Source organism: Tetranychus urticae, chromosome 1 (genome assembly GCF_039701765.1).
Source record: "Tetranychus urticae isolate SD_2017Ah chromosome 1, NJAU_TeUrti_SD_1.0, whole genome shotgun sequence".
NCBI lineage: Eukaryota > Metazoa > Arthropoda > Arachnida > Trombidiformes > Tetranychidae > Tetranychus > Tetranychus urticae.
In genome coordinates, this window is record NC_142958.1 from 477,345 (window position 1) to 505,157 (window position 27,813).

The 27,813-nt window shown below is 34.0% G+C and overlaps 5 protein-coding genes, 1 long non-coding RNA gene and 1 pseudogene across 7 annotated transcripts in view; 4 read left to right on the plus strand and 3 right to left on the minus strand.

Moving 5' to 3' along the window:
* Nucleotides 1–1,291, minus strand: part of LOC107370014 (QRFP-like peptide receptor) — a 28,147-nt gene extending 26,856 nt beyond the window's left edge. Inside the window, exon 1 of the mRNA XM_015937988.3 lies at nt 1,123–1,291. Coding sequence (XP_015793474.1) covers nt 1,123–1,291 — 169 coding nt within the window. The remainder of the gene's footprint in view (nt 1–1,122) is intronic.
* On the plus strand, nt 576–2,961 carry LOC107370015 (uncharacterized). Its single transcript, XR_016198639.1, has 3 exons — nt 576–799; nt 887–1,812; nt 1,895–2,961. It is a non-coding gene; the product is annotated as an uncharacterized LOC107370015 (long non-coding RNA).
* Nucleotides 2,962–5,186: 2,225 nt separating this feature from the next.
* Nucleotides 5,187–7,648, plus strand: LOC107370023 (UNC93-like protein MFSD11). The gene is made up of 8 exons (XM_015937998.3): nt 5,187–5,372; nt 5,663–5,844; nt 5,904–5,983; nt 6,043–6,321; nt 6,414–6,479; nt 6,581–6,688; nt 6,785–6,962; nt 7,062–7,648. The coding sequence occupies exons 1-8, from the start codon at nt 5,274–5,276 to the stop codon at nt 7,504–7,506; spliced, it is 1,437 nt and encodes a 478-aa protein (XP_015793484.2). The 5' UTR covers nt 5,187–5,273; the 3' UTR covers nt 7,507–7,648.
* A 153-nt stretch (nt 7,649–7,801) lies between these two features.
* LOC107370024 (tRNA-specific adenosine-34 deaminase catalytic subunit ADAT2) lies at nt 7,802–9,067 on the minus strand. The gene is made up of 3 exons (XM_015937999.3): nt 8,800–9,067; nt 8,549–8,683; nt 7,802–8,458 (listed from the first exon to the last, which is right to left on the minus strand). Exons 2-3 carry the CDS (start codon nt 8,609–8,611, stop codon nt 7,883–7,885), a joined length of 639 nt encoding a protein of 212 aa, XP_015793485.2. The 5' UTR covers nt 8,612–8,683; nt 8,800–9,067; the 3' UTR covers nt 7,802–7,882.
* Nucleotides 9,068–9,918: 851 nt separating this feature from the next.
* LOC107369954 (microprocessor complex subunit DGCR8 pseudogene) lies at nt 9,919–11,632 on the plus strand (annotated as a pseudogene). The gene has a single exon (XR_016198637.1). The product of XR_016198637.1 is annotated as a microprocessor complex subunit DGCR8 pseudogene (transcript).
* A 3,811-nt stretch (nt 11,633–15,443) lies between these two features.
* Nucleotides 15,444–23,519, plus strand: LOC107369952 (dedicator of cytokinesis protein 9). Its single transcript, XM_015937914.3, has 3 exons — nt 15,444–18,083; nt 18,375–18,848; nt 18,997–23,519. The coding sequence occupies exons 1-3, from the start codon at nt 15,651–15,653 to the stop codon at nt 22,852–22,854; spliced, it is 6,765 nt and encodes a 2,254-aa protein (XP_015793400.2). The 5' UTR covers nt 15,444–15,650; the 3' UTR covers nt 22,855–23,519.
* Nucleotides 23,520–23,560: 41 nt separating this feature from the next.
* Nucleotides 23,561–26,543, minus strand: LOC107369953 (ABC transporter G family member 23). Its single transcript, XM_015937915.3, has one exon. The coding sequence runs from the start codon at nt 26,129–26,131 to the stop codon at nt 23,798–23,800; it is 2,334 nt and encodes a 777-aa protein (XP_015793401.2). The 5' UTR covers nt 26,132–26,543; the 3' UTR covers nt 23,561–23,797.
* Nucleotides 26,544–27,813: the final 1,270 nt, after the last annotated feature.

Here is a 27,813-nt window from a genome sequence, read left to right on the forward strand (position 1 = left end):
GTTTAATTGAAGATTATTAAAGGTTGACAGAGGTAAGATTATCGCTAATGTTGATTATTTAGTGGCGGCTGGTGTTTGAGTTTACAGATTTTTATCATGTTTTCTGCTCATTTGATTCATGATCAAAATTTTGAAAATGGCCTTAGGTTAAAATAATCAAGAGTCAACCTTTTCTTGTTTTTTTCTGCTTCTCAGACAAATCAGTGTTTAGTTTAATTTTTTATGTTGCTTGATTGAAATTGAAAAATGTTAAATGATGAGGTATTTTCACTGGAAAAATGGTTGATTGTTGGCTTAAAAAGAAAGCTTAAACACTTGATAACCTTGATAAGGAAAGGGAAAACTAATTTGGACAATCGTTATTTATGATTGAAGTTACCCTTTTATTATCTGGTTTGGTTTCTTGCATTATTTATAATCATTATTGGATTTTCTGCTAATTATTGTAACAACAACTGCAATCTATCATCAAAAACTGATCAATGATTTTCTCAGTCAATTGGAAACTCGTTTTTTATTCAATGTTAAAATTTTAATTATAGATGGTGACACTGTTAGGGTTAAAGCACATGGACTTGATGAGTAACTGTGTCATTTTATTGTCTAACCAAAGTTGAGTTGCATAAAGTGAATTGGATTTATTTAATCAGTGTTAAATCAGCTTTAATATTTTAAGATTTAAACTAACTGTTATAAACGTATTATCTTTAAACATCTTTGATCGTTTTAATTTGGTGGGGTACTCTTAATCTGATTTGGATCGAGTGTTGACAAGTTTTACTTTTCATATCTTTTTACTGTATGTTGGCATCTTTTGGTGTTTAATTATTCTAATCTTGACTGAAAGTGAATCTAACATTTCAATTTTTCTTGACTTTTCTTACAGATTGGATCAAATATTCAACTTGTCATATCAATTGTCGTAACTGTTGCAAGATCACATGAAATGTTGGTGTGTTTTGGTGGATGGAGGAAAAACACTTGCTTCATTAAGAGGTGAAGGAAGTTAACAATTATTGACGGAAAAGAAATTTATTTCACGAAAACGTGATTATAAAGATTTGGATTATCATTGAGATTCAGACTTTTGTGCCATAAATAATTACATGTCTCAAGACTTACCGATAAGACCGGTAATCAGCGTAATCCCATAAACTAATGCCGTTGGAATGAGATCATAAAGATCAAAGGTGCTCAAGGATGCTTCAAGATCATAATCATATGAGAAGATATTGAAAGTTGAGTTTTCGATGGAATCTGGGTAAATTTCAGCCAATTGATCAAACTCCATGGATGAATTGTTCCTGGAATTGATTGATCCGATCAAATTTGATATTAATCAGATTCAACGTCAATTTTTATCTCGTATTCACTAAAGTGATGGTGACTTCGTAACCACAACGAGTTAATCTATATAACTAGATTAAGATAATAAATACGCGGGTGAATGGTTTTGAACATGAACATACACATCATAATAAAGGAAAGATTAACACAGATTTATATTAATAAGGACGCATCACATGAACTTGGATGTAACTTGTTGCGCTTTTGTTTCGACGATATTGACAATTGAAAAGATGATGGCAATGATATGGGAAATGGAAACGATGTTTATAATTATTATGGATTAGCATTGATTCGTGCTCGGCTGATGCATTTGTTGACAAGAAAACGCAAATAATCAAAGGTTAAGACACATTGGATTGTACCAGAAAAACATGGCAATATTAACTTATCCAGTTGATTTGTGGCAAAACAATTGATGGCGCTGATGATTATGATGATCAATTAAATGTTGACTTTTTCAATGTAAGTTGACAGTGAAAAAAGATGTGGATAATTATGAAACAATCAATCTAAACATATCCATTGTTTTTCCTTTAAAACTCAGCTCCACTCAAATAGGAACGATATCAACTACTAGGAAAAGCGAAACATCTTGAAAGCAACTTTTCAACGTTCCTTTGTTGGTCTTAAATAATACCCTTTGGGCATAAAACAAATATCAATAATAATGATGATTATGTAGATAATGATGATCTCTAATGACGATGATTATGGTGACGATAAAACTTTAATTTCTCCTTTTGTCACAAAAACAGGGAAACTTAAAAATTTTCAACTCTTTTGATTCTCTCTCAGCCTTAAACAATCACGTTATTCTCTGTCCTTATCAGTTCTATTCCTATGATACAACTGAACCTCAAGAGTTTTTATTTTTATTTTCACATGTGATATTATCAACTGAGCATGGCTCAATGTTGGCTCTTATAACCACTTTTTGATAGTTTGTTAACGTTTTTAAAGCACACACAATTTGTTAATGCTTTACTCAATCCTTGAATCTCAATTCAACAACTAAACTTGATAAGTTAAATTGCTTTGTCTTTTAGATTCCAATTGCCTTTTGGCTAAAGTATAAATGCTAGCTAAACCAACAGAGTTTGAGGTTAGCTCGTAATGATTGATAATGAATTGTCATCAAAAATGAGTTAAACCCTGCAATTAGCTAAATTTCAGACAAATTAAGTTGTGTCCATCAATAACTGAAATTAAGCTAAAAATAAAATAATTGATTGGTTAATATCAACTCACAACTCATTAATATCAATTGTTAATTTGATTGAATGACTGGTCCATAATTGATCACAGTTTGAACAGTTGATTGAGAAGCCGAAATTGTCAGCTGTTAAAATGTCATTTTTAAATTTTCATCTCAAAATTGTGATCTTTTAAATTGTCCTTTTCCAATTTGTCATTTCACAAAATTGTCATTAGTCAGCTTATTTGTTATTTGATAAAATAACAGTTGGGCTACTTTTTGTTTTCAATTTTCCCTTTGCTCCAGAATCTAAACCAGAAGAAATTCCAAACTCATTGGAACAGACGAAAAACTGTAAAGTAAATGTTTGATATCAAATAAGAAATTGTATTTTCTAATATTATCATTATTTTTTATTACTTTTTTGACAGTTACTGAATCTCTCAAGGGTCTTACATGGTTAGGTAAAAATGTTTTTGCCTCTAGAGTTGATCACAATCATAATAAAGTTTACACTGAGACATATTTTATTCAATTAGATTCAATTTACCAATTTTTCGCGCTCCATTCATCATTATTGATCACTAAAAGAGTTTACAATTTAACAATTACTTAAAAATTTGATCAGTTGAATAATTTTGAGTTTGAAAATTATATCATTTCATTTGATTTCAGTACTAAAGTAAACTGGTTCATTTAGCCAAACACACAATTAACCAAATTTGGAAGCAAACAAAATGTCTAATAGTAAAATCATGTTAAAAGATCAATCTTTTGAAATTATCTTAAATCAACTTTAGGTAACCATTTAGGTACCTAGAACCTAAAATGTTAACCCAATAATTTAACTTCCATCTCTTTCAACCTAAAAGATTAACCGATTTCATACAATCATTTTGATTATCATGTTAATTATTGCGGTTCAAGATTGAGAAGTGAAAGTTTACTCATGCAGCTATTATTATTAAAATATGTATTAATACATGGACTAATTGTATAGTGAAATAGGTTCTATCTTTTTCTGGTTTTGTTTGCTTGGGTTTTAATGGAGACAAAAGCCAAATGTTAATTATCACACTCTCTTTCAAACTCAACTTTAATTAATCACCGAGTTAAGCATTAAACATCAATCTCTGTTTTAATGTTTGAAAATATTTTAATGTTCATAAATATCTATAAGTACAAAATATGATTTTGATAAACCTCAATACTGGTACTAATAATTTTGAATTATCACTTTGCTTATCCTGATAGTGAACAATCTAATAGTTTTTCGGTTATTTGGCTGATTCTATTACATTGACCATGACTGCGAACAGCTTCATATCAGTTTAACAAATATTTGACAATATTATTAAGTAACCACATAATTCTTGTGCTTGTCCCGTGTTAATTTGACTTTGGTACTTCGTTTCACATGTTAAATCAGACTTCGCATTAGTTTTTGATATCATTTTTGTATTGAATTTACTGCGAAAACCATTAAATTTTTGATCTTTTATGGGTTCCACAAGAAACGCTAACTGAAGTCCAACACAAGTCCAGAACGCTTAGCTGCCTTTTCCTGCTTTTTTCCAAATTACTTCCTCAGCTTTCTTTAGCTTTACATAATGCCACGAACCTCTCATTAGAAAGAGCTGGAGCTAATTCAGGCAGTTTTCGTCCTTTCTAACGAGTTCGATATCATTTTCCGAAGCCAAGCAATAACTAGCTTTGAGTATTGCACTATTTTCGAGAGTTTGTTTAAAGATTACTGTTGATCATAAATTAATGATGATACATGTGTTCCATCACTTACATACCATGTTTTAAGGATAACAAAAGCCAGAAAATTTCTTTGGATTGTTGTTTATCTCGTTATTTATTGCTCTACAAAGTGATCGGAAAGTTTTTGATGCGTGGTGTGAGGCCTTATTAGAAGAGAATAAAATACCAAATCAAACAGTGTCTTTGTGCGTAGAAGGGGAAAAAGCACCTCACACCAGAAACTTTCCGATCACTCTGTAGATGAATAACTGCTCTGGCGTCACTCTTAAATACCCGGAACTTCAAATGATTCACAAAGAAAAGACTCTGATATTCATTCGATTAATCTAAAAGATTAGAAGGCGTAGAAGGCTAAAATTGTACATTTTTATCGAAATTTAATAGTCCATCAAAAATTCGCTGTGAAGCTCATCAATACAAAGTTGGCTCGCTCAATCTGACCTGTAGTTCTCGAGGTATTTTGGTGCAAAGTTAACCTGTTCTCTGAAAGACCTTGTATCTTCATCATATCTGATGGGATTTAGTATTCCAATGGAGGCTGAATAGTTTGAGATTAAGAGCAGAAAGCCATCTTAATCCATTATTAATATTACAATCAATTGTTTTTAATCCAGACTTTATGCAACCTTAATATCAATTCTCAAGGTAGGTACTAACAATGTTAATGTTACAAAAGTTGTGAAAGATAAGCAACATATTTCAATGTTAAATTAATGTTATAATTAATTGTTAGCAGGAGCGTGATATCGATTAGTGTACAACTCCCAGAGATCAGTTTATCAAGGAAAGTTTGGACCCTAAAGTAGCTAAAGTTTACAGATTACTTGAGCTGTATATAAAGCTAAAAGGGTTTGAACAATGAAAAGCAAACATCTCTTTACCTCAACACCTATTACTAAATTGAACATAGTTGAGTTGATCAAGTTGACTATATTGTGACAACAATACAAGTAAATCAGAAATGGCGGAAGAAAAAAAAGGATCATTAAAATCAGTTTTATATTTTGCATTTGTTTTCTTCTTACTACTGATACCTTATATAACTGGAAATAACATCGAGGTAAGTTTTGATTCTTTGTTTAACATTTTTCTCTTTTCTAACCTCCTTTCAATCAGTCAAACTGACAATTAATTGAATCTTTAATCGCCTTCTGTCACAAGTATAAGTCACTTAAATACCTCTCATTAATCAAAAGCTAAACGTTAAACAAGAAAATCATCTGATGTTCAGTAACCAATGGACAAACCAGTTTTACCTAATCATTTATGTTTTCAGTTTTGAGAAATCTTAAAATTCTTTACTTTTCACTGTTTTTCAAAACATGCTCATTATTATATCTTACTATTTAGGAACTTATGTCAGATTCAATTAATAAAGATTATTCAGCAAAATGGAATGGATATGAATGGGATGGATTCAAGTCATTATCAATTCTTTACTTTACAACGGCAATTCTCTGTTGGCTTGCCCCGCCACTAATAGCGAAACTTGGTCCAAAATTGTCACTCGCATTAGGTGGAGTTGGAGTCAGGTAATGACAGCGACTCGTATTGATTGACTTTTGAAACTCATTCGTTTTTTCTCATTCAGCCTTGCACTTTCAACCTACCTTTATCCCTTTAAATATGGCCTGATTGCTGCGGCATTTATGACTGGCTCATCTACTTCAAGTGAGTTAAAAGATTGAAGTTGTCTTCAAACGGATAATTAATTGACCTTTTTTGAACAGTTTTACTGATTGCCCAAGGATCTTATTTGGGTCTCGTCAGTTCAAAGGAAACAAATTCTCGAGATACTGGACTTTGCTACGCAATATATCAATTAGCACCTATTACGGGCGGTACATTGGTCAGCCTTCTTTTCAGTGGTAAAGAAAATATTCCGCGTGAAACTCGAAATATTCTGTATCCTGTGTTGGTTGGATTTGGTTTCATTGGAGTTGTTTGCACGATGTTTTTAAGGTCTTCCAAGTCCACAGCTAAATCTCCTTCACCAGTTCAAGTGCTCAGTTAGTAGAAAGTTTCAAGTATTATTAGGGACATTTGGTAGAACTTTGAATTGGCTCGTTGTCTAATGATGATTATTTATACTCTTTTACAGAGCAATCATTCCAGTTATTGACTACCAAAAGGATGGCTTGTTTGACAATCACTTGTTTATACACTGGTAAAGAAACCTTTTATTTGTTAGAAATAGGCTGAATCCATTCTCTTCAATCTTCAGATTACTCAGATTGCATTCATTTATATTCATTATATTTGTTTCAGGTCAAATATATTCATTCATGTCCAATTTGTATCCAACTTCAGTTGGTTATACAAAAGTTTTTGGCGTTAATCGTAAACAATATGCTGGCGAGAGTGGAATCTGCTTGGGTAAGTAATCTCACTTTGACCGATTAATAACCTAGAAAATTAAAAAGGTTCAACATTTCAATAATACCTTCCATAACATTTTTTTCTTATTCTTAGGTATCGGTGAATTTTCTGCTGGCGTATTACTTTTTCTAACTCGTAACAATAAGAAGGCCGAACGATTATTGTTCATTGGTTATATTTTGACTTTGCTAACTTTTAGTTCTATTTATGTCAATCTTCCAAACAACGCTAATAGACTTGACACTGATGATTTAGCAATCATAAAATCAAAGTGAGTAAATGAGTCCTTTTAAATTATTTATCAGCCATTCCTGTTGGAGATTCAATCACATTATTCTCCTTATCCTTTTGTTTGCTTTTCGTTCAACAGTTTACCATTAGCACTTCTCTGTGCTACCTTATTAGGATTTGTTGACGGCTGTTATCAGACTCAGCTGTTCCGCACTATTGTCAAACATTATCCTGAAAACACGGCCGCTCCTTTTGGAATCTATTTTAGCGCTCAAGCAGCAACTATGGCGACAATGAACCTGTTTTCAAGTGGTTGTGGACTCCATGTACATTGTATATTATTGATGATTGGCTGTTCCATTGGTACAATCGCCTTTTTTGTCAGTCTTTCGGCGAATGATGGTAGGGGTGTTGAGGATGAAACTGTTGATACCAGGGACAAAACCAATAGTATCTGCAATGGCAATGAGTCAAAAAGTACTATAAATATTGATAGTAAAGCTCAGAGTGAACTTCACTCAATTGACACAAGTAATGGTGATATCAAATTTCCAGCTCATGACGTTGAATCGAACAATGTTTAGTTGTTTGCCTTATGCTGATATTTTTCTAGGCCTTAAAAGTATTATTATATCCTGTTGAATATTTGTTTCAAACTGTAAAATATTCATACAAATAGCATTTGTTCATACCCATTAAATTAAACTGCAACAGTTGATAAAATAATTCAATTTTTAGAATCATTTTTATGAAATTATGTTAGACCTGCCACACGTAATTCAAGTATGTTATATAACAATCTGATAATCTTATGATCGATCACATGAGTATAGAGTTTGGATTAAGAGCGATGATAGATAAAATAATAAGATGTACGTGTATAGAAGAATAATCTGGTCATTTTATCTGTACACTCATTAGAAATTACAAAAGTACAGCTATTTTACAAGAGAAAATAAATCATTCAACCAATCTTTTTTTCTTAACCTTTGGTTCTGGAGCATTAGGATTTTCTCCCATGTAGAACTTTTTCAACAAATCAATAGCTCGTGATTTGTTTAAGGCTCCTGGAAAGCAATCAATGATAGGATCAGATATAGAATTATCATTATGAACATTCATAACTGAAGAGCATCCACCAAATCTTTCATTGGGACATCCATAGAAAACTTTGGAGATTCCCAATGACCTCAATGCTCGAGCACACATGATACATGGCTCAACAGTCACGTAAACTATCAAGCTAGACCAAATTTCTTTTAAATCTGTTATCCCCTGTTCCTTAGACCAATTCAAAATACGATCGATACATTCCATTTCAGCATGACGTGTAGGGTTCTTTGATGCATTTACTCTATTTCTACCTTGGCTGATGATCTCATAATCTTTATCACATAAAACCAATTTACTTGGTGATTTAATCCTAACCATAACACAACCAACAGGAACTTCGCCACTTTTCAAGGCCTCTTCAGCCAAATTGAATGAAATCTCGCTTAATTTCAAGTGAATCCCCACGTCAACTAATCCTGAGACCTGAGAAAGGGAAGAGGAAGAAACATTGAAAAAAGAGAGATAATTAAAGATGTGTTTTCCTTGCGATTATCGTGAATAAAAAATACTTACCAGACTAGGTTTTTCATTGCACATGGGTCTTTCGTTTGGCATTGGATCGGGATGCATCACCATTCGTGATCCCAGCAAAAATTTCTTGGAAAAATCGAAATTTACTGAGACATAATTTCCAGATTATGAACCAACCTGGAAGATAAGCAAAGGGAAAATGAATAAAAGGGTGAAGTTTCGTGAGCAGTCTTCAAGTAAAGCCTGAGAGCCAAAGGTGACTAAATGAATAGTGATAGAGATTGTTAACTTACATAAAAATGTGAAAAATGCTGTTGTAACCAGAGCAAAAATAAGAGAGATGAATATCATAAAAAAATCTTTGATAGAAAGTACTTGGCCCTCTTTAGCATCCATATCACCAGGAGTGGAAGTCAAGTGAATTAGAACCACGGTAGAGTCTTAAATTAAAAGATAACATAACACATACATGGAGACAAAATCACAAAATAAAACAGAAACCAGTCATTAAATGATAGGTAAAGTCTATAAAATAAAATATATTAAAGTTAACAGAGGATAGGAAAAAATAGGAAGAAAAAATCAAATAACATCAGTCATTTATGCGATGTTATCCTTAAGAGAAAGGGAGGAAGGGAAAGAAAAGGATGAGAATGAAAAAGCACGAAAATTGAAAAATATCCTGACGTCAAATATGAACTGATTTGATCTGAGCTATTCTAAAAACAATGATAATGGATTTATTTATCCCCAAATATGTTGTTTGTTTTGATTTCAATTATTTAAGATAACAATGAAACAACAATTGATTAGTTACTTTGATTATTTATTTGGGATTTAACTAAAACTAACAAAAATTGAAAAAAGCGCCAAGGCAGTAGACTAGTCTTTTAGATATTTAAGCAACTAGACTTGAACACCAATGCAAGTCTTGTAGTTTAATTTAATTGATTTTTGACGATGAAATGCTCAGGGGTTGCTAGAAGGAAAACAATCGACTTTAAATAGTGCTAGTGATATGTTAATTTACTAATTAAATTGAGTTCCCCATTTTGGCTGAAGTTGATATCGAGTCCCTGTTAAATAGACTTGTTAGACTGGATTTATTGACAGTTTTTTTGCTATCCGGGCTTTGTTAAAGTATATAGTTAGGGTAGATTGTGTTAATTAAGATGATATTTCAATTAATTGAAGTTTTAATAATTTCTAAATTTTATTAATCAAGTGAATTTGACTCAAAGTAGGATCTGTAATGATCCGATCTCATATCGATACTCAATGTTTATGCCTTACCTGTGCAAATGTTAGCCTTTAAAACCAATCTCATCACATTTGTTTGTTTTATCAAAGTTAATCATTCATATATCACTATCATTATCATCATCATCACCATCTAGCTCAAAAATATCAGCATGTCAGTTGTTCGCAAAGCTGAGGATTCAGAAGAATCTGTTTCCAAAAAACAGAAAATAAGTGATGAATCGCTGGAGCAAAATAATGGATACTCCTCAGAAGACGCCATTTCAAATGATGAAAATTGGGATTCTGATTCAGATATACCTTTAGAAACAATCGATGATATGTTGGAAGAAAGTTTAAAGAAAGGAAGTGCCGGTCCGGGACACGAAGAGCGCAAAAAGATTGTTTTGAAGAAAAGAGATAAAGACTATTTTGAAATGCTTCCAGAAGGTTGGATCGAAGTAACACATTTTAGTGGGATGCCTATTTACCTCCATAAACAATCAAGAGTCTGTACACTGGCCAAGCCATATTATTTGGGTCCAGGAAGTGCCAGAAAACACGAAGTGCCGGTGTCAGCAATTCCATGTCTTGCTTATAAACGAGAAGTCGAAAAAGAAAAGGCAAGAGAAGTAGAAGAAACTCCTAGTGAAAGTAATAGCCAACTTCCTATTTTAGCAAAAGTTGAAAGTGTTCAAGAGGCCAAAAAAGAAAAATCTTTAGATTTCCTTGCAATTCGTGATTATTGTAGCAAGGTTTTTACATTCCAAGAAATAACCATTCGAAAATTTAAGACGTGGGCTGACCGCAGAAAACACGTTCAGATGAGAAAAATGGAGCAAAGACCATCACTGCCAGAAGGTACCAAACTTATTACATTCCCTCTCCCAAAAAATGCCGAATCTAGTGATCCTGCCCGGAAGAATTATCGCAAAGAATTTTTAATGAATCCTGCTGGTAAATCAGCTGTTTGCATCCTTCATGAATTTGTACAACATGCTGAAAGAGTTCAACCAAAATATGTATTCAAAGAACTCGAAAACGCCAGTATGCCATATAGTGCAACTGTTCTAATCAACGATATGGAATATGGTGTGGGCTATGGAAGCAGTAAAAAACAAGCTAAAGCAGAAGCAGCCAGAGCCACATTAGATATACTCATTCCTGATATAAGAGATATGACACAAGATGGAAATAGTAAAGTCGACACTTCCATGCAAGATCTAACCTTCTTTGATGATATTAAAGTAGAAGACCAAAGAGTCAGCGAATTATGCGCTAAAGCTGGTCAACATTCGCCTTACCAAATTCTAGTTGAGTGCCTAAAAAGAAATTATGGAATGGGTGACACTGAAATAAAGACTGATGTGAGACTTATTAAACACCAAAGAAATGAATTCACCATGAATGTTGGTAAACACAGTGCAACAGTAATTTGTCGCAATAAAAGAGAAGGTAAACAAAGAGCGGCCCAAGCAATTTTACAACTTCTCCATCCACAGATAACTTCATGGGGATCACTACTTAGATTATATGGTAGAGGATCTTGTAAAACACCCAAAGAGAAAAAAGAAGAGGAACAAAAAATTACTGAGCTTCAAAATACTGCTTGTGCTAATCATCCAAACTATGCTATACTCAATAAGTTAAGAGAGGAAATGTTGAAACTCAGAGCTAGTGACGAAAATCGAAATCATACCAAAGAACCACTTCGATTGATACTTTGTCCCGATGATAAGTCACCTACAAATTCAAATCCAATTGTAGATTGTCATTGAACATATTTAATACTTATGACTACTCATGATTCCAAAATTAAAATTAAAACAATTTTTGCTGATGTTTAACCTAACATAAAATTAAAAAGACCGCTTTTTTTATAATAAACTGTTACAGGCAAAGATTAATGTATAAGATACTGCAGTGAAGAGGTTCAGAGAACCTGAAGGGACAATGCCCACTGGAGGGCGCCACTGAAAAAAACTGAATTAAAACAATTAATAAAACATTAAAGTTATTGAAAAACCATAAATTTAATACATATAACAAACTTATAAAAATAGATTTATGCATTATTTACAAATATAAATTAAATTTTTACATTAATTACATTACATTTAACAACATTGAATCATTATATCAATCAAAATATAACTAACAATTACAATTGAAAGATATAAATATATAAATTGCACAGTTATCAAACTCCAAAGCCAGCGATCTATACCCTAAGATTGATAATTCAATCTATTCCTACTTTCCGTCATTGCTGACCAAAGATAGAGAAGCTCCAACGACTCCCTATGAAAAGTATCTCGAATGACACCGAGATAACTCTTCGACATCAAACTAAAAGCTATCCGAACTGAATCAGAATTGTATCACAGCTAAGATACAAACTGAATCAATAGGAATCACAAAATACCAATCAGAGAATGCAATAAGTAGAGATTTGATACGACTAAACACGAAGATCAAGCTGGAAGCAAAAATAGAACGTTCTCACTCAAGTGAAGATGGAAGCAGAATTTATTATCATCTTGTAACTAAAATAATCCTTTACTAAAACTATAAAGCCATATGCAAATCGTTAGCTGAACATGAACTTTATCAATTTAATTATCTAAAAGATTTTATGGGCCTATGATTTAATTCCTGTTTCAAATCTTTAAGGTGCTTTCCTAAAAACATGTTGACTAACCTATGCATTATTTCTAGCTTTATACCTTCTCGGTGGCAAACAGGAATGAAGCTATAATCCTGTCTCCATAGAATTCTAAATAAAGTGAATTTAACCCCTACAACCGCTACTACTTGCGGGACATTCTCTTCTAACAAATCGCTGAGGACCTTAACTAAGTCTGCAAAACTTTTGGATGGACAGTTCAGCGATAATGTAAGTTCAGGATTGTACTCCCTGAGCCTAATCAGTTCATGTTCAGCTAACGCAACAACCGAACTTGTAGCACGCAAACATTCATCACAGCAAACTTTTCTATCTTTTATCTTTTTCAGTAAATATCCAGCAATATAACTATTCAAACCTGCCTTATCCGTATTATACATTGATGCATAGGTTAAAACACCATGATCTTCTCCAACATCATCAACAGAAAATGTTGAAAAAAACGTGGATAATTCATTCCTTGCCTCATTGAGTTCTGGGTTGAATGCTGCAAAGTAATCAGCAAGTTCAGCTTCAGGTGAACTTTCTGTTACAGCCGAACATGAGTCGGACTCCATTTCTGATGGCTCAGATCCTTCTAAAAAAAGTGGAATATCTTCATCTGGCTCACAATTCGCTCCATCAGGCAGAGCTTCCATGAAAAGAATCCTGCTAGATCTAAAATGCGCACGAAAGTGTGAAGTTGTGATGTGTGAACCAGACCTCTTTACCTGTGCAAAAAAGTTCTCCAGAATATCTTGATTCAATCTTCTTGTACATAAATGCTTAATATCTCTATCAAACAGATATGCACTTAAAGATAGAATGCCTCTTATTGTTTGAGCTAACATTTCAATGCAAAAAACTCCATTATTAGGAACTAATTCCTCAGCTGTTGAATTTTCACTAACGAAAAAGAAATATTTATTCTCAATCAGCTCCAGAAAATACTTCAGATAATCTGTATTATCATCGTCTTTCCTGAGGGCTGTTTTCCAAGGCTTTCCTCTTTGCTGCGAAAGAGAGGAAGAATTCAAGATATCAAAAAGTTTATCAAGGCTCTTGAATAGATGCCCTATCAATAAATTTTTTTCTGGACGAACCTTTAATATCTCTGCAGCAAATATAAAAGATGTTCCCACTGTGTGAGAAAACATTTGCGTTGCGTACCTCACTTTCATTTTCTCATAGCCAACTGGATTCAAATGCTTTTTCGTTAATTTGTAACACTGTTTCAGAATACCATTGCTACTTACCATTGGTTCGAGGTGCATCAGCACATCATTCCATTCAAAAGTACCTTCGTGCTCTCCGATTTTAACAAAGACTTTCTTGGTCATGCAGTGGTTGCGTATCAGTTTCAATATGTGAGGAACATCAAAAAGGAAATGGATTATTTTCCCTTCAAATTGAAATTGTGAATTGTTGGGATCAACATTCAATGCACTACAAAGAGAACGATTTTTGCCATCACCATCGCAAACTGACGCAACCACATTATAACCTGCATTGAAAACTGTTCCTAAAATATCCTCAAAGATTCTTTTCAAATGAATAGCAGTAAAACCCGTTTTAGCTACAAAATAATAACAAATCACCTGCTTCCACCTTTCATTTATACCTCTCAAGCCGAAAACAAGCGTTCCTTTTGCTTCTCTAGCTAATCTTCCATGTTTACCCATATCAACATAACCACAAACTACATCTCTTCTTGGTAAATATGTGAAACCTGGTTTGATATCAGTTTCATCAAAGCTGATGACACAATACTTATCAGACTCAGCTAGCTTGGTAGCATGACGTCGGAGAGTTAATTCAGTATCTTTCGAGATACCAGTCACAGAAAAATCATCGGAGCTAAATCTATCAATGGTACGGAAAGACGGAAGAGCAAAAATAGGCTGAATCATCCTAAAAGCCTGCTTGGACTGATGGTATATTTTGTTCGCTAGCTTCTTTGTTTGATAACTGTGCCTGCGACCATGAGGTCGCTTTGTAAAATTCAAAACACAACTATCAAATAGAGTGTATGAATCTTCATCCATGTATTTTTTTAATTTACTTCTATGAGTGAAAATGAAACTAGGATCAGGGTCAGTCCTCAATTTCAGCAGTTGATTTTCAAGTCTTTTGACTTTTGCTCTCAAGCTTACCAACTCATTTGCCTTGGTTACCTTCGCCCGCTCAACAATCCTGAATGGGATCCGCTTTGGAATGGCTCCATTTACCAACTTTCTCATATTTCCGGCCTGGTATATAGAAGATGCTGGGAAATGGCAACCACAGACAAGTTTGGACTTCAAATTATTGGAGTCAAATTCCCTGGGTAAACCATTCCGAATACTGTCCAGCCATCGTTCACGCAATTCTACTTTTGTCGGAAAATGGAAAAGTCCAACTTTATCATTCGTGCTGGTTTTGCACCCGATAATGACACAGCGTTTTACCACTGTTAATAATAAAGTTAATTTAATTGTAATATAATGATTAATAATAAAAATTGTACCCATTGTTGATTAATTTAATTTCTAATAAAAATACTAAATTAAATTGACCGCCTAAAATGCATTGAAAATTTTTCTAAGTTACAATATTGTAAAGTTTTTCCCTTGGGAATTGAATAAAAATCTAATAAAATAGTTTAATATATTAAATTAATCAAAATTTCGGCCAAAATACTCAAAAAAACGATCAAAAAAGAACCCTTACTTGTAATTTTGCCGAAAAAATACCCAGAAAGAAAAGAAAGAGCCAATAGAAAGAGAAAAAGAAAGAGCCAAAAGTAACAACAAAATAATAATAATAAATGCACTGTAAATACTACTACTAGCGCTTGGGGTGGGCATTGTCCCTTACTATCCTCAAAACCTCTCAATTGCTGTATCTTATGCTTTAATCTTTGGTTACAGGTTAGTCAAAAACACACCCTCAATGAGAGTGCTTATGCGCTGTTTTGAGCAGTCGGATTTTAGTCTCAATGTTATTTCTTTATATTGGTGAAACAATTAATAAATTTGTGTTCAAAATGAATTGAAGGGCTTGATTAATGTCTTTAATTCATCCAATTTCCATCAATTCCTTGATGAAAGTGACGAAAAGGCCTAATTTATTAATCTTTCCTTTGTGAAATCTTTTTCTATCACTTTCTTTACTCATCTTGCTCTTTTTCCCTTTCCATCATCTTCTTTTCCTTTTTTGTAATTTTATTTCTTTTCATAACATCCTTCTGTTTTATTAACCATGTCTGAACGTAAGTTTATGAAAGTCCTCTCTAAACCAGGCTCAGCAGCAGCTGTCCGTGAAAATGTTTCTGCTGCTGTTCGCCATACAACTTTAATGGTTAGACCTTTCATTGTTGAACCATTGGATTATGAAGAGTTGATAAATAAAATGAGAACAATCCTTCAGAACGACCCACAGCGTGAATTAGTGCTCTTTCCTATGGATGATTTTGAAGCTAAAAATATAACTCGTGCAATGCGGACTATTCGACCAGTGCCATATAATAACCATGAAATCATGATTCCAAGCAAACTAATAGACACCAACATCTTACCGGTCTCCCTTCATGTAAGACAATGCATCGATGGTTTCTTGAGAGATTGGAGTGTCATTGAGTTTAAATATGAAAAATATTCTGGTTCCTGGACTGAATTACCTAAATTACCTAGATTGAACGAAGAAGCCAACTTACAAGATCAAGTTTATGAAATTGATGATGATGATGAAGATAGTGAACGAGAAGCCCATGACAATGCACTCGGAGGTATAACAAAAGAGGGATATATTTTAAGGGGATCTGAAACTGCAACCAGTGCTTTCATGTCAATGACAAGTAAATCATTTAAAAGACGTTGGATGTGTCTCCGTCCTGAAGTTGACAATACTTATGTGCTAGAATTTTTCAAAGACCAACGAAAAACCGAATCAAAGGGTTCTATACATCTGGACCTTTGTCATCAAGTAGTTCGTAATGCTCGTCGTGGCAAATGGGCATTTGAACTACGTATGATTGAAGGACATAAAAGTGTGATACTTGCCACTGAATCGGAATCCGATTTAGATTCATGGCTTGAAGCGTTAAACCGGGCTATTTCCAATAAATCTGAAACAGTCAGTCGCAAAAGTGTTGCTCTATCTGAAGGAATATCGACACCACCTCCTACCCTTAAATATAGTACACTGAGAAATTTAGAGTTTTCTAAAAATCCGGAGCTCATGAAATATTCTCGTGAAACTGAATACTCCATTGCTCAACAACGTAAAGAGGACAGAGTCAATGTATTTTTAGTCTATCCCGATTTACAATCTCGCCGAGGATCATTTATTGAACTGAAGCATAGACCCAACAAAAAGGTTGAACCTTACCGAGAGCAGTTCGGCTTTCGTTTCATGTTTACCTGTGATACCTTTGAATTTAATTTGAAAACAACTATAGATGGGAATACTTGCCACATTGAACCATTTTTCACATCAGTTGCTGTCTTTGATGCAAAAAGAGGAAAGATAACGGAAGAATTCAGATTCGATGTAAATGATATTCTAGTTAAAGAAATGCTTCCAAAACCTAAATTAGAAAGACATGACTCAATGGACATGGAAGATGCCCGTGAGTTCACTGATGATTGGGTGATTGACCCAAAATCAGCAATTTTTTCCATCCATTCACCCAGTCCGGATATGTATTTGGTTTTGAGAATTGAAAAAGTATTGACTGGTAGTATATCATCAACTAGTGATGGGTATATCAAATCATCTGAAAACGGTATTGGTAAACTGGGTGTTAAAATGCACAAATCAGCTAGAGCAACTTGTCAACGGATGGGAACTCAATACCGGATGCCATTTGGTTGGGCAGTCAAGCCATTATTTAAATCAACCAAATGTTTGGACACTTCGTCCGACTTTGGTCTTATTTATCGACAGGAAAACAACAAATTAAGTGATGAAGATTTAATTAAACACCTCAACGAATTGAAAAACAATGAAAAGCTAAGAAACGTTACCGTTATACCTGGTAAAATTAGCTGTACTTTGAAAGAATTGACCAATTCAGCCAGTGAAGTTCCCAACGCTGTTTTAACTAGTTCCCACCTTCCAGTTGTGCCATTTAAAACACCAACCTCTGAACCAGCTATCATAGAAGTTCAAGAATTTTTGCAAAACAATCCTCGTATAGCCTCACCCTTTACTCATTATGTCAATTTGCTCTATGTTTTTCCCAAGTGCCTCAAATATGATAGCCAAAAATTTTTTGCTAAGGCACGAAATATTTGCTGTGCCATTGAATTCAGAGAGTCGGATGATGAAAATGCAATTCCGTTACCAGTTATCTTTGGTCGCCCTTGTACCGAGAATCGTGAATTTGTGTCTCGAGTGACAACATCGATTACCCACCATTCATCGAACCCAGAATTTTATGAGGAAGTTAAAATAGCTCTGCCCGTTATACTGCACGAGAAACAACATCTATTATTCAGTTTTTATCATGTTTCGTGTTCCACATCGTCTCACAAAAAGAAAGAATCTTCCATTGAAACACCCATCGGCTACTCTTGGCTTCCCATATATCCTAACCGAGGAAAACTCAATCTTGATGAGCAAAGTATTTGTGTTTCATCTCACCTTCCTCCAGGATACCTTTCTTATAAGCCTTTAGGCTTGGGCAAAGGGGTAAGCATTTTATTAATAGAGCTAATTAATAACTATTTTCATTGCTCATCATCATCATTATCATTAACGATTTTCCTTTCTTATATAACCTCTTTTTCTTTTGATGCTGAAATATTTTCCTTTCTCCTTTCCCTCCACCTCTCTAATTTCTTTCTTTTTACTCTTCAATATCTTGTCATACAACCTTTTTTGGTTAATGTTAATATTATTAATAATCATCATATTAATGTTGTTATTACCTTTTTGATCTTTTCTTTCTTCTTATCTGAACCACTCAAAAATTCTTGACAGTTTTCTGGTCCTGAAATAAGATGGGTTGATGGGGGACGAGAATTATTTAAAGTTGGTTTCAAATTCGTTTCAAGTATCTTTCCAAGTGATCCTCATCTTCATTCGTTCTTGGTTCATGTCGACAAAATATTGGACATGAAAAACAATAACGATGAGATGAGAGAAGCTGAGACTGCAAGCATAAGTTCAGGTTCAATCAATACAACAATTACCAATACTGGTTCTGAAGCTGGTCGTGAGATTTCAAAATTTGTACAAATTCAGCATGGAATGCCAAAAATACTGAAAAACCTGCAAGACTCTGAAATAAGTGATATTATCAGATTTTTCCCGGTACTTATGACGCAACTTTTACGCCTTCTCATGGCCACAACCAGTGAAGATGTATCACTTAATATTGTTAAAATTATAATTGATATCTTGCATCGTATTCACTCAGTCAACAAAGAAGAGGTTATTCAAAGCTATGTAGAGGTAAGGTGCAAATAAAAGAAAAACAATTACAATTAGATAAACAATAACAAGAATTACAGGTTAACTTTTCTTTTTTAGTTTACTCATATTCTGTCTTTTTTAACTTTTTTTTATCTTTTCTCTTTCTTTTCTCCCTTCTCTTTCACAGTATGTTTTCACAACTGAATCTCTTTTTCCATGCAACTCAAAGACTACCCTTCATGAAGAACTTATTCGCTCTTTAGTTTCACTTCTTCGCTCATCTTTCAATGATTTCATGGTTATCAATAATCTTCTCTCTCATTGCTGGTTTTTCCTACAAATTGCCATTAAATCCATGGTTCATCATCTTTTAAACTCCGGACGAATTAAAATGCTAAGAAATGAAAGATTTCCGCAAGAATATCACAACAATTTATCTACTTTTATTGACCTTCTTATGCCTCAGATTATGCACAAATATCGAGGTCTTCCCTCAGAAACTAAATTAGCGAACAAAGCTCTTGCATTCTTCATGACTCGCTGCTTGTCCTTGATGGATCGTGGTTTTGTTTTTCGCCTTATCAAACTGTATTTGGATAAATTTCATTCAGCTCGTGATAGTGTTGCCCTACATAATTATAAATTCGAATTTTTAGCTATTATAACAGCTTATGAGCATCATGTACCTTTAAATTTACCTATTCATGGATCATCTATGAAGTCCAAGAATACAACTGAACCTGGTGTTAAAGAAAATCCCGTCTTAATTTCTGAATATTTTACAAAAACTCATTTCATTGTTGGTATCATTTTACAAGAAGTTCGTTCTGCTCTTATTGAAGTACATCAAGTTCGTGGTATGGCGATTTCAGTTTTACGTAATCTACTTGTTAAGCACTCATTTGACGACAGATATCAATATAGACAGCAACAATCTCGCATTGCTTCTCTATACTTTCCCTTCATTTCTGTATTATTGGACAATATTAATCGTATTCATGTTACTGGTTTTTCATCTGCCATCCAACATCTCATCAACGATTCAAGCAACCCATCTCGAATTTCATCTCCTCATAAATCATCAACTCTCAATTCTTGCTTAAATGCATCCAAACGAGTCTCCTTTTTTGATACCTACAGTCTTGCTAGTTTAGACACAATAGATGGTACAACCAAAAGTAACAGTTTGCGTCGCAATTCAACCCTTGAGTCAGCCAGTAAACTTATTGCAGCAGCCAATCGTGATTCCAGTTATCTGCAATATATTGCAGGAACAGTCCCTATCTCTAATGTTGGTCTTTCTATCGTCACCAATGGGCAAAGTACTAACGTTCCTGGTAGTTCTGATGAACTTACAGCTGATGTACCAGATAGTTCTTCGAAATCTCCTTCGCCTGATCCCGACAATAATTCAAAAAATGTAACCGCATCTCTAAGTCAACAACAATTAAGTCAAAATGTGCAAGCAGGAAAAACTGTAAACTCGACAGATTCCAGGTCGAATTCTCCTGCCAACTTGGAAAAAGATGGTTCTCATCATCAAAGATCGCAATCTTTACCTGTTCGATTTGACAAACTTAATAATAAAGAAGTGAGAGACCTTTTGATTATTCACCTCTGGATAATCAAGCATGTAAATGAAGATTTGATGACTAAATGGTTACACCAAGCCTCAGATGTGCAAATAATTCAAATATTAACTTTAACGGAAATGTGTTTGTTTGAATTTAAATATAGTGGAAGGAAATATTCGACCAACAAACGATCGGGTGCATCTGACAAGGCAAACACATTACCTTCAAGAATTACCTCTGCCATGTCTACCGCTTCTATTGGATCCAGATACGATGAAAATGAATCAGACAATAATGTTTCACATGAAAATATTCTCTTTTCTTCTTTATTGGAAGCTAATTTAGCTACCGAAGCTGGTCTTATTGCTTTAGATCAACTTGGTCTCATAACAAGTCACCTGAAAGATCGTATTTCTGGAAATGATGGTGATAATCCGCTTATGAAGAAAATTTTCTCCATTTATCTCACCTTTCTTCAACTGGGACAATCAGAAACTCTTTTGAAACATCTTTTCGCCTCTCTTAGAAGCTTTGTCAATAAATTCCCATCTGTCCTGTTTTCAGGTAATCCAAATCTAGTTGGTAAACTGTGTTTAGAATTATTGCGATGTTCATCTTCCCGGATTGTCACTGTACGTAATGAGTCATCTGCTCTTCTCTACCTCCTGATGAGAGCCAATTTTGATCATTCAAATGGCCTTTCTATGACCCGGATGCATCTACAGGTGATTATATCGATTTCTCGGTTACTTGGAGATTCTGGTTTAGCTCTCATGAATAACCCTCGATTCCAAGAATCACTGGCAGTAATAAATAATTATGCTGGGTCAGATAAAGGTATGCAAGGAGGAAGATTTCCCTCTCTAGTCAAAGAATTAACTAAAAAAGTGAGAACCGTGCTAATGGCAACAGCAGCCATGAGGGAACACGAAAATGATAGTGAAATGTTATTGGATTTACAGCATCATTTAGCCAACAGTTATGCTGAAACATCACCGGCACTAAGAAGAACATGGTTAGAATCAATGGCCAAGAATCACATTAAAAACAACAACTTTTCAGAAGCTGCTCACTGTTTGGTGCACATTTCAGCCTTGGAAGCTGAATATCTTCGAAACAGAAATCCAAATCCTTTAGGAGCCAAAGCATTTGCCATTATATCTCCAAACATACCTCGTGATGAAGAATTACATAATTCAACGAGAAGAGATGAAACAAACAGTGATGAAGAACAGTTCTCAGAGGAATCTCTCTTATCTAATCTTGAAAGTGCAGTTGATTTATTTACTCGTGCTGAACGGTATGAAGTTGTTCCTGAAATATACAAACTCATGGCTCCTTTCTATGAAAGAGCTCGAAATTATGAAATACTCAGCAGAATCCATCGTAATATTAGTGAAATTTATGATAAAATATTAATGACCAAGAAAAGTGGTAAACGTTTATTGGGACGCTATTACAAAGTTGCATTTTTTGGTAAAGATTACTTTGAAGATGACTCTGGTCGTGAATACATTTATAAAGAACCCAAAGTAACTTCGTTACCAGAAATTTCTCAACGCTTGAAAGACCTATTCTCATCTAAATTTGGACCCTCCAATGTGAAACTAATAATGTCCGAGAAAGAGATCGATGAAAAGAAAGATTGTGACCCTCGATATGCTTATATTCAGATAACTCATGTAATTCCATATTCACATGTAACCGATCCTTCAGAGAATCGAATCACTGACTTTGAAAGGGTAAACAATGTGAACAAGTTTATGTTCGAAACTCCCTTTTCACTGACAGATCCGTCCAAAGCAAGATCTGGTGATTGCGAGGAACAATGTAAAAAACGAACCGTTTTAACGACCAAATACTGTCTACCATATGTGGTAAAGAGGGTTCCTATTGTATCAAAAACGGTTCTCATTTTAAGTCCCATCGAAGTGGCCATTGATGAAATGGAAAGTCGTGTTAAACAGTTGGAAGAGGTTGCCTTTTCCGATGCACCCGATCTCAAGAGACTCCAACTAACATTACAAGGAAGTATTTCCGTCCAAGTGAATGCTGGGCCATTAACTTATGCCAAAGCTTTTCTCAATGAAGGTAAAAACTATCCTGCCTCAAAAGTAACCAAACTCCGTCAATTATACCGTCAATTCGTCTCTGTGTGTGAGGTTTGCTTACAACTCAATGAACGCCTCATAGGATCAGATCAACATGAATATCAACAATCATTAAGGAAAAATTTTGACGAAATGATTGAAGAATTACGAGACTGCTGTCAATTAACAATTCACAATGAAGACAATCTAATGAATGGTGGGGATAACGCACATCTAGAGACTTTAAACAACGGTTCTAACAATGGAACACGACCCATTACGGATAACAACAATTCGGAAACTGACTCAGGTTTATCTATTGGCCTTAAAACCTATCCATTGGAAATTTTTGATTTTATCAGTGGATCAAGCAATGCATGATAATAATTACAAATGACAGTAGCTACAAACTACGTTTATTATTATCTTGTTCATTTCTTGCAATCATTTGTGACTTCTTCATCTTTCCAATCTAATTATTGATTGGTCATCTATGATGATCTCTTCTTTCATCGCCATTTTTAATCAAAACTCTCAATTGAAATACCAAACAAAGCAACACTATTATTCCTTCCAAGCATGAATACTAACTTAATTATTGCTATGCCGAAACACTTTATCGCAATGAATACCATTAACATGCCCATGATCATAACCATATGGCTACTAAAATCAACACTGGTCAACGTATCAAAGTTGGAAACTGTCACTTTCAATTGAGAACATGTTACGACTTTTTTTTTCTTTCTAAGCCTGGACTAAATCAATTGCACGATTACAATTATTGAAACAAAACATGACAAATATTTGAATATGCTTTTGTAGCAATTTTCTCAACTGTCACTTATTTTTCTCATTCCTCATCATTCCAACACTTCCAAATAATTTCAATCTTTCCTTCGAATTATAATTATATTTTGATGAATTCATCTAAGCACAAAAATCAAAATTAATTCGATCAATATACAAACTAAAATGTTGATAATGTATTGTTGTAAATATCTATTTTGTTTTAGTTGTAAATAAAAATACTTTAACATGATTAACATCTTAATTAATAGTTACCCAATAACATAATATTGATCTATTAAAACTGAAATGAAATCTTTAATTTTTATAAAAATGATCAAACATATTCACAGTGTAAGAAGGTCATTGTATTTACTCATTTATTTATTCTACTTTACAGATCATCAAGAATCGCACCAAAATGATTCAAACTTGAACAAAAACAATTCCGATGATATTAATGCGATGTCAGACAATGATAGTAATCCGAATCAAACATCAACCCAGAATGAAAATCAATGACCAAAGTGATAATTCAAGTGGAAAATTTTCGCCTTTTAAGAATATAAATAGCACCAACATCGAAAAAAGTAATCCAACAAATACTCGTTATCATTCCTGGTAGAACAACTTTGCTGAAAGAAATACCGAACTGGGCCATGACTTTTCGCAGTGCAACAACTGATTCGGTGAAAGGTGACAGAAATGAAAATGTTTTCATGTAATATGGAATAGCTTCTGGAGGCCAAAAGAGTCCTGAAAAGGCTGTAACCAAACCAAAGGTGAAAAGAGAAACATAAAGAGCAGATTCAAATTTTGGAAACGCTGCGCCAAAAAAGACTCCAGCTGAACAACCAGCTATAACTTGGACCCAAATAATCAAGATTGGTATAATGGGCGTAGATCGACACGGAATACCCAACAGATAGACACTAACGGCAAGGAAAACGACTCCATTAATGGAGAAGAATATGAAACGAGAAATTAATTGTGAGAAAATAATTTGACTCGATGTTAGTCCAGCTGAAAAATTGCGGACGAAAATTTTATCTTCTACTTCTGCGATTAAAGCTAAACTGGATATAGCAAAGGAACAGGCGAATGTCGAAGCTATAATTAATCCTGGAACTAAAAATGAGGACAAGTTTATTTCATAAATATTGGCTAATCCACCCTCATCAATTTCACCTAATTGAACAGGTAATGCCCGTTGGTGATAAGTAAGATTGTAAGCTGGAGCCGTTATGTTGAAAACCTTTAACAACGCAAATTCAACTGAAGCTGATACTGTTGTAACCATGAATTTATCTACAAAATCAGCATAAAGCCAAATGGTTCCTCTTGAAATTGTTGCATTATCAACATCTTTCCCAGAAAACATATCAGCGCGTTCATGAAATGCTGTGGAAAAGTGTTGTTTCATGTGGAGAACTGAAGTCAACTTTCCATTTCTCACATCAGCCAAGGCATCATCTAAATTCGGATATTTAATTATATCAAGCACATGATGATCAATCGCATTGTATAATACATCTGGATAATATGGAACTTGATGCGTAAAAAAGGCTTCCGAAAAGTTTTCCTCTTTAACATGGGAACCTGAATAATCGGGTGTATCAGCAACTACCCAACCTACAGGAACGTCAAAGGGCGAGCGACCCACACAAATGTCCATAATAACCAGAGAAGAAACAGGGAAGATGAACAATAACAACAAATAAACAGGAGATCGAAGGCTTTGTAACATGTAACGCCAGGTTAATGTGTAAATGGACGAGAAAAATGAATGTATTGGATAAGTTGACCGATAACTTTTATATGGAGACACATAATCTCGCTGTTTATCATCAGGAGCCAAAGTTGGACTTTGAGTTGACATTCGTCGAGATAATATTGTATTACGGCGTTTCTGTGAGAAACAAATTTTGTAAAAAATTTCCTCTAATTTTGGAGTTTGGTAGCGAGCAGTTAAATTTGATGGTGTATCTTCCTCTAACACTTCACCTGCTCTCATAAAGCCAACCATGGACGCTTTACGACACTCTTCAATATAATGTGTTGTAATTATTATGGTCATTTTGTCTTCTTTGGAAAATTTGTTCAACAATTGCCAGATTTTGTGACAAAGAACTGGATCAACACCACAAGTTGGTTCATCCAGAATTGCCAACCTAGGCTTATGAATTATCGCACAGGCGAGTGAAACCCGGCGCTGTTGCCCACCAGATAAAGTTGATACTAGCCGATTTGGTTCAGGCATCTCAAGCAATGTAACTAGAAAGTCAATACGTTTGTTGAGAACCGCAGGTGGAAGGAAAAAAAGACGACCAAAATACCAGAGATTTTCATAGATCGTTAGATCAGTATGTAAAGAAGTATCTTGTGGCATATAACCTAAACCTGAATCGGGTACACCAGATCCCTGTGTACCAGGAGGTGAACCATAGACTCTAACCAATCCTGATTCAGGTCTAAATAAACCTGAAATTACTCCTAGAAGTGATGTTTTACCGCAACCACTTGGACCGAGGAGACCGTAAATTGAACCAACTGGAACTGATATTGAAAGATTGTTGAGGACACAAGTTGTTTTTTGGCCGGAGCCATAAGTTAGGCAGACGTTTCGAACTCGCACAGCAAGATTGGCATCTTCGTTGAGCCAAGAGCGAATAGGATCGGGATAATAAAGAGAGTCTGAATGTATTGTTTTATGATTTAAATTATGATGGTCATCTTGTATTTTTGGCTCGTTGTTATTGTTATTGGGGTCATAATTGAACTCTTTTTCAATCCTATTGATTCCAATTCTTCCATTGGATTGGTTGTTGTTATCATCTTGATCATTGTTATTATTAATCTCTAGTGACATGATACAATTGGTGAAGTTAAACTCAATAAAATAAATTCATGTTGAAGGAATAACTTATTTAATTTTTAATACACTTTGCTAATAAAAAAGAAACACTTTAAGACAAACACTGAACATATTCAAGTTTTAAAGTCAATGGTGTATCCTGATGGTTATAAGTAATCATTAATTCGCTCTCTTCCTCAATGATTTCTTCGAGTTAACATGAGATGTGAAAGTAAGAGAGGAAAATAAATTCCCCTGAAGCGGCCAAGAAATAAGCTATTCAACAAGCTCCTTCATCGTCATAACAATCATTCAGAGTCGATGAAAAACATAGAGTTATCATTAATATTTCTTTGTAAAATACTCAACATTTGAAACATTTTTTACTTTCTAAACCTAATGGACAAAATTATCATTAACAAATTGACCAATTGACTTGAAATGATACTGTCCTAATGACTGCAATAAAAGTACAGCTAATCTATTGTTGTTGTCGATTGGTGTTTTATTAAGTTAAAGTATGTTTAACTACGGCTTTTGTGGATATTGTTGATGCCTCGAGCTTTTCATTATGTTTGCATGAAATTCATATTAACAGAGATTTCACAACAGGAAAGTTTGTTTCCATTCTCTTATCCTTTATCATCATTATGATTAAACGTGAATAAACCTATTCCATAAACGTCAATTATGATGCACATAAAATAGCTGAAAGTAATGTACTGGACAAGATCGCGAAGGTTATTATGAGATATTGTGAATTACTCAGATTTTATTGTTGTCAATGGGCGATCATTTCATTATCAATTTTAGCTTCATCAACCTTTACAAGTTGAATCTCATTGGTAATTCAATCTTTCATTAATATGCAGATTCAATTGAATTGGTGAGAAAATTTTTGTCAATTTCAATTGTATTCACTTGAGTCTTTCTCGATTGTTTACCTTTTTCCAATATTGTTGCTTTGAGTGTCTTATGTATTGTAATAATGATTTGGATTGATTCTGCACTTTCACAATCACCACAGTTCAACATGATAAGTGGGCGGCAATTTAAGCATAATTATAATTGTGATTGACTAATTTTCCAGCTGTATTGAAGGTTAATAATATTTGCATTTCTTCATTTTTAAAGTGAATCAACCATTAAACTGTAATTATTACCAGTTTTAGGAATAGAAAGGCTAAACAATCAAAATGGATTGGAATGATTGAGTTGATGCTATTTGAGTCGCGTTACTGACTGATTTTTGATTATGAATATTAGCGTTATATTAAGTTGTTTAACCATTCAAGATGTATTGAATCTTTGTCTTCAATCAGTAAATTGTGAAATTTATGTTCTTATATCATAATAAATAAGTATTGGTTGGAAATATTGATTTCAGGATTAAAATCAACACAAACGATGTCAGAATACAAATAAGCAAGTCCAGTCAAAACATATTGATACAGTCGCAGGTATTAAGCAATTTTATTAAACATTGAATTTTATAATAAAAAAGAACAAAATCTTGAAAATCAAGTGAGTTGGATCTGTAAATGTTGTAAATTGCTGCTTCTAATTGCTATTAGCAATTATATTGATTGCTCTGCGCACTGAATGGTGATTAATAAGATGATCGTAAAATAGATTGGTAAAAATTCGGCCCAACTGATTTTTTTATTTGGTTCATCAGTACAATCTGTAGTAACTCT

What these genes read in the sequence shown, in the direction of transcription:
- LOC107370023 (XM_015937998.3), top strand. Translation starts at nt 5,274, where the DNA reads ATGGCGGAAGAAAAAAAAGGATCATTAAAATCAGTTTTATATTTTGCA. An exon ending in TTCACCAGTTCAAGTGCTCA is followed by an intron (nt 6,322 to 6,413) that starts GTTAGTAGAAAG and finishes ACTCTTTTACAG; the next exon opens with AGCAATCATTCCAGTTATTG. An exon ending in CGAGAGTGGAATCTGCTTGG is followed by an intron (nt 6,689 to 6,784) that starts GTAAGTAATCTC and finishes TCTTATTCTTAG; the next exon opens with GTATCGGTGAATTTTCTGCT.
- LOC107370024 (XM_015937999.3), bottom strand. Translation starts at nt 8,611, where the DNA reads ATGGTGATGCATCCCGATCCAATGCCAAACGAAAGACCCATGTGCAAT. An exon ending in GCAATGAAAAACCTAGTCTG is followed by an intron (nt 8,459 to 8,548) that starts GTAAGTATTTTT and finishes TCCCTTTCTCAG; the next exon opens with GTCTCAGGATTAGTTGACGT.
- LOC107369952 (XM_015937914.3), top strand. Translation starts at nt 15,651, where the DNA reads ATGTCTGAACGTAAGTTTATGAAAGTCCTCTCTAAACCAGGCTCAGCA. An exon ending in CTTTAGGCTTGGGCAAAGGG is followed by an intron (nt 18,084 to 18,374) that starts GTAAGCATTTTA and finishes AATTCTTGACAG; the next exon opens with TTTTCTGGTCCTGAAATAAG. An exon ending in TTATTCAAAGCTATGTAGAG is followed by an intron (nt 18,849 to 18,996) that starts GTAAGGTGCAAA and finishes TCTCTTTCACAG; the next exon opens with TATGTTTTCACAACTGAATC.
- LOC107369953 (XM_015937915.3), bottom strand. Translation starts at nt 26,131, where the DNA reads ATGTCACTAGAGATTAATAATAACAATGATCAAGATGATAACAACAAC.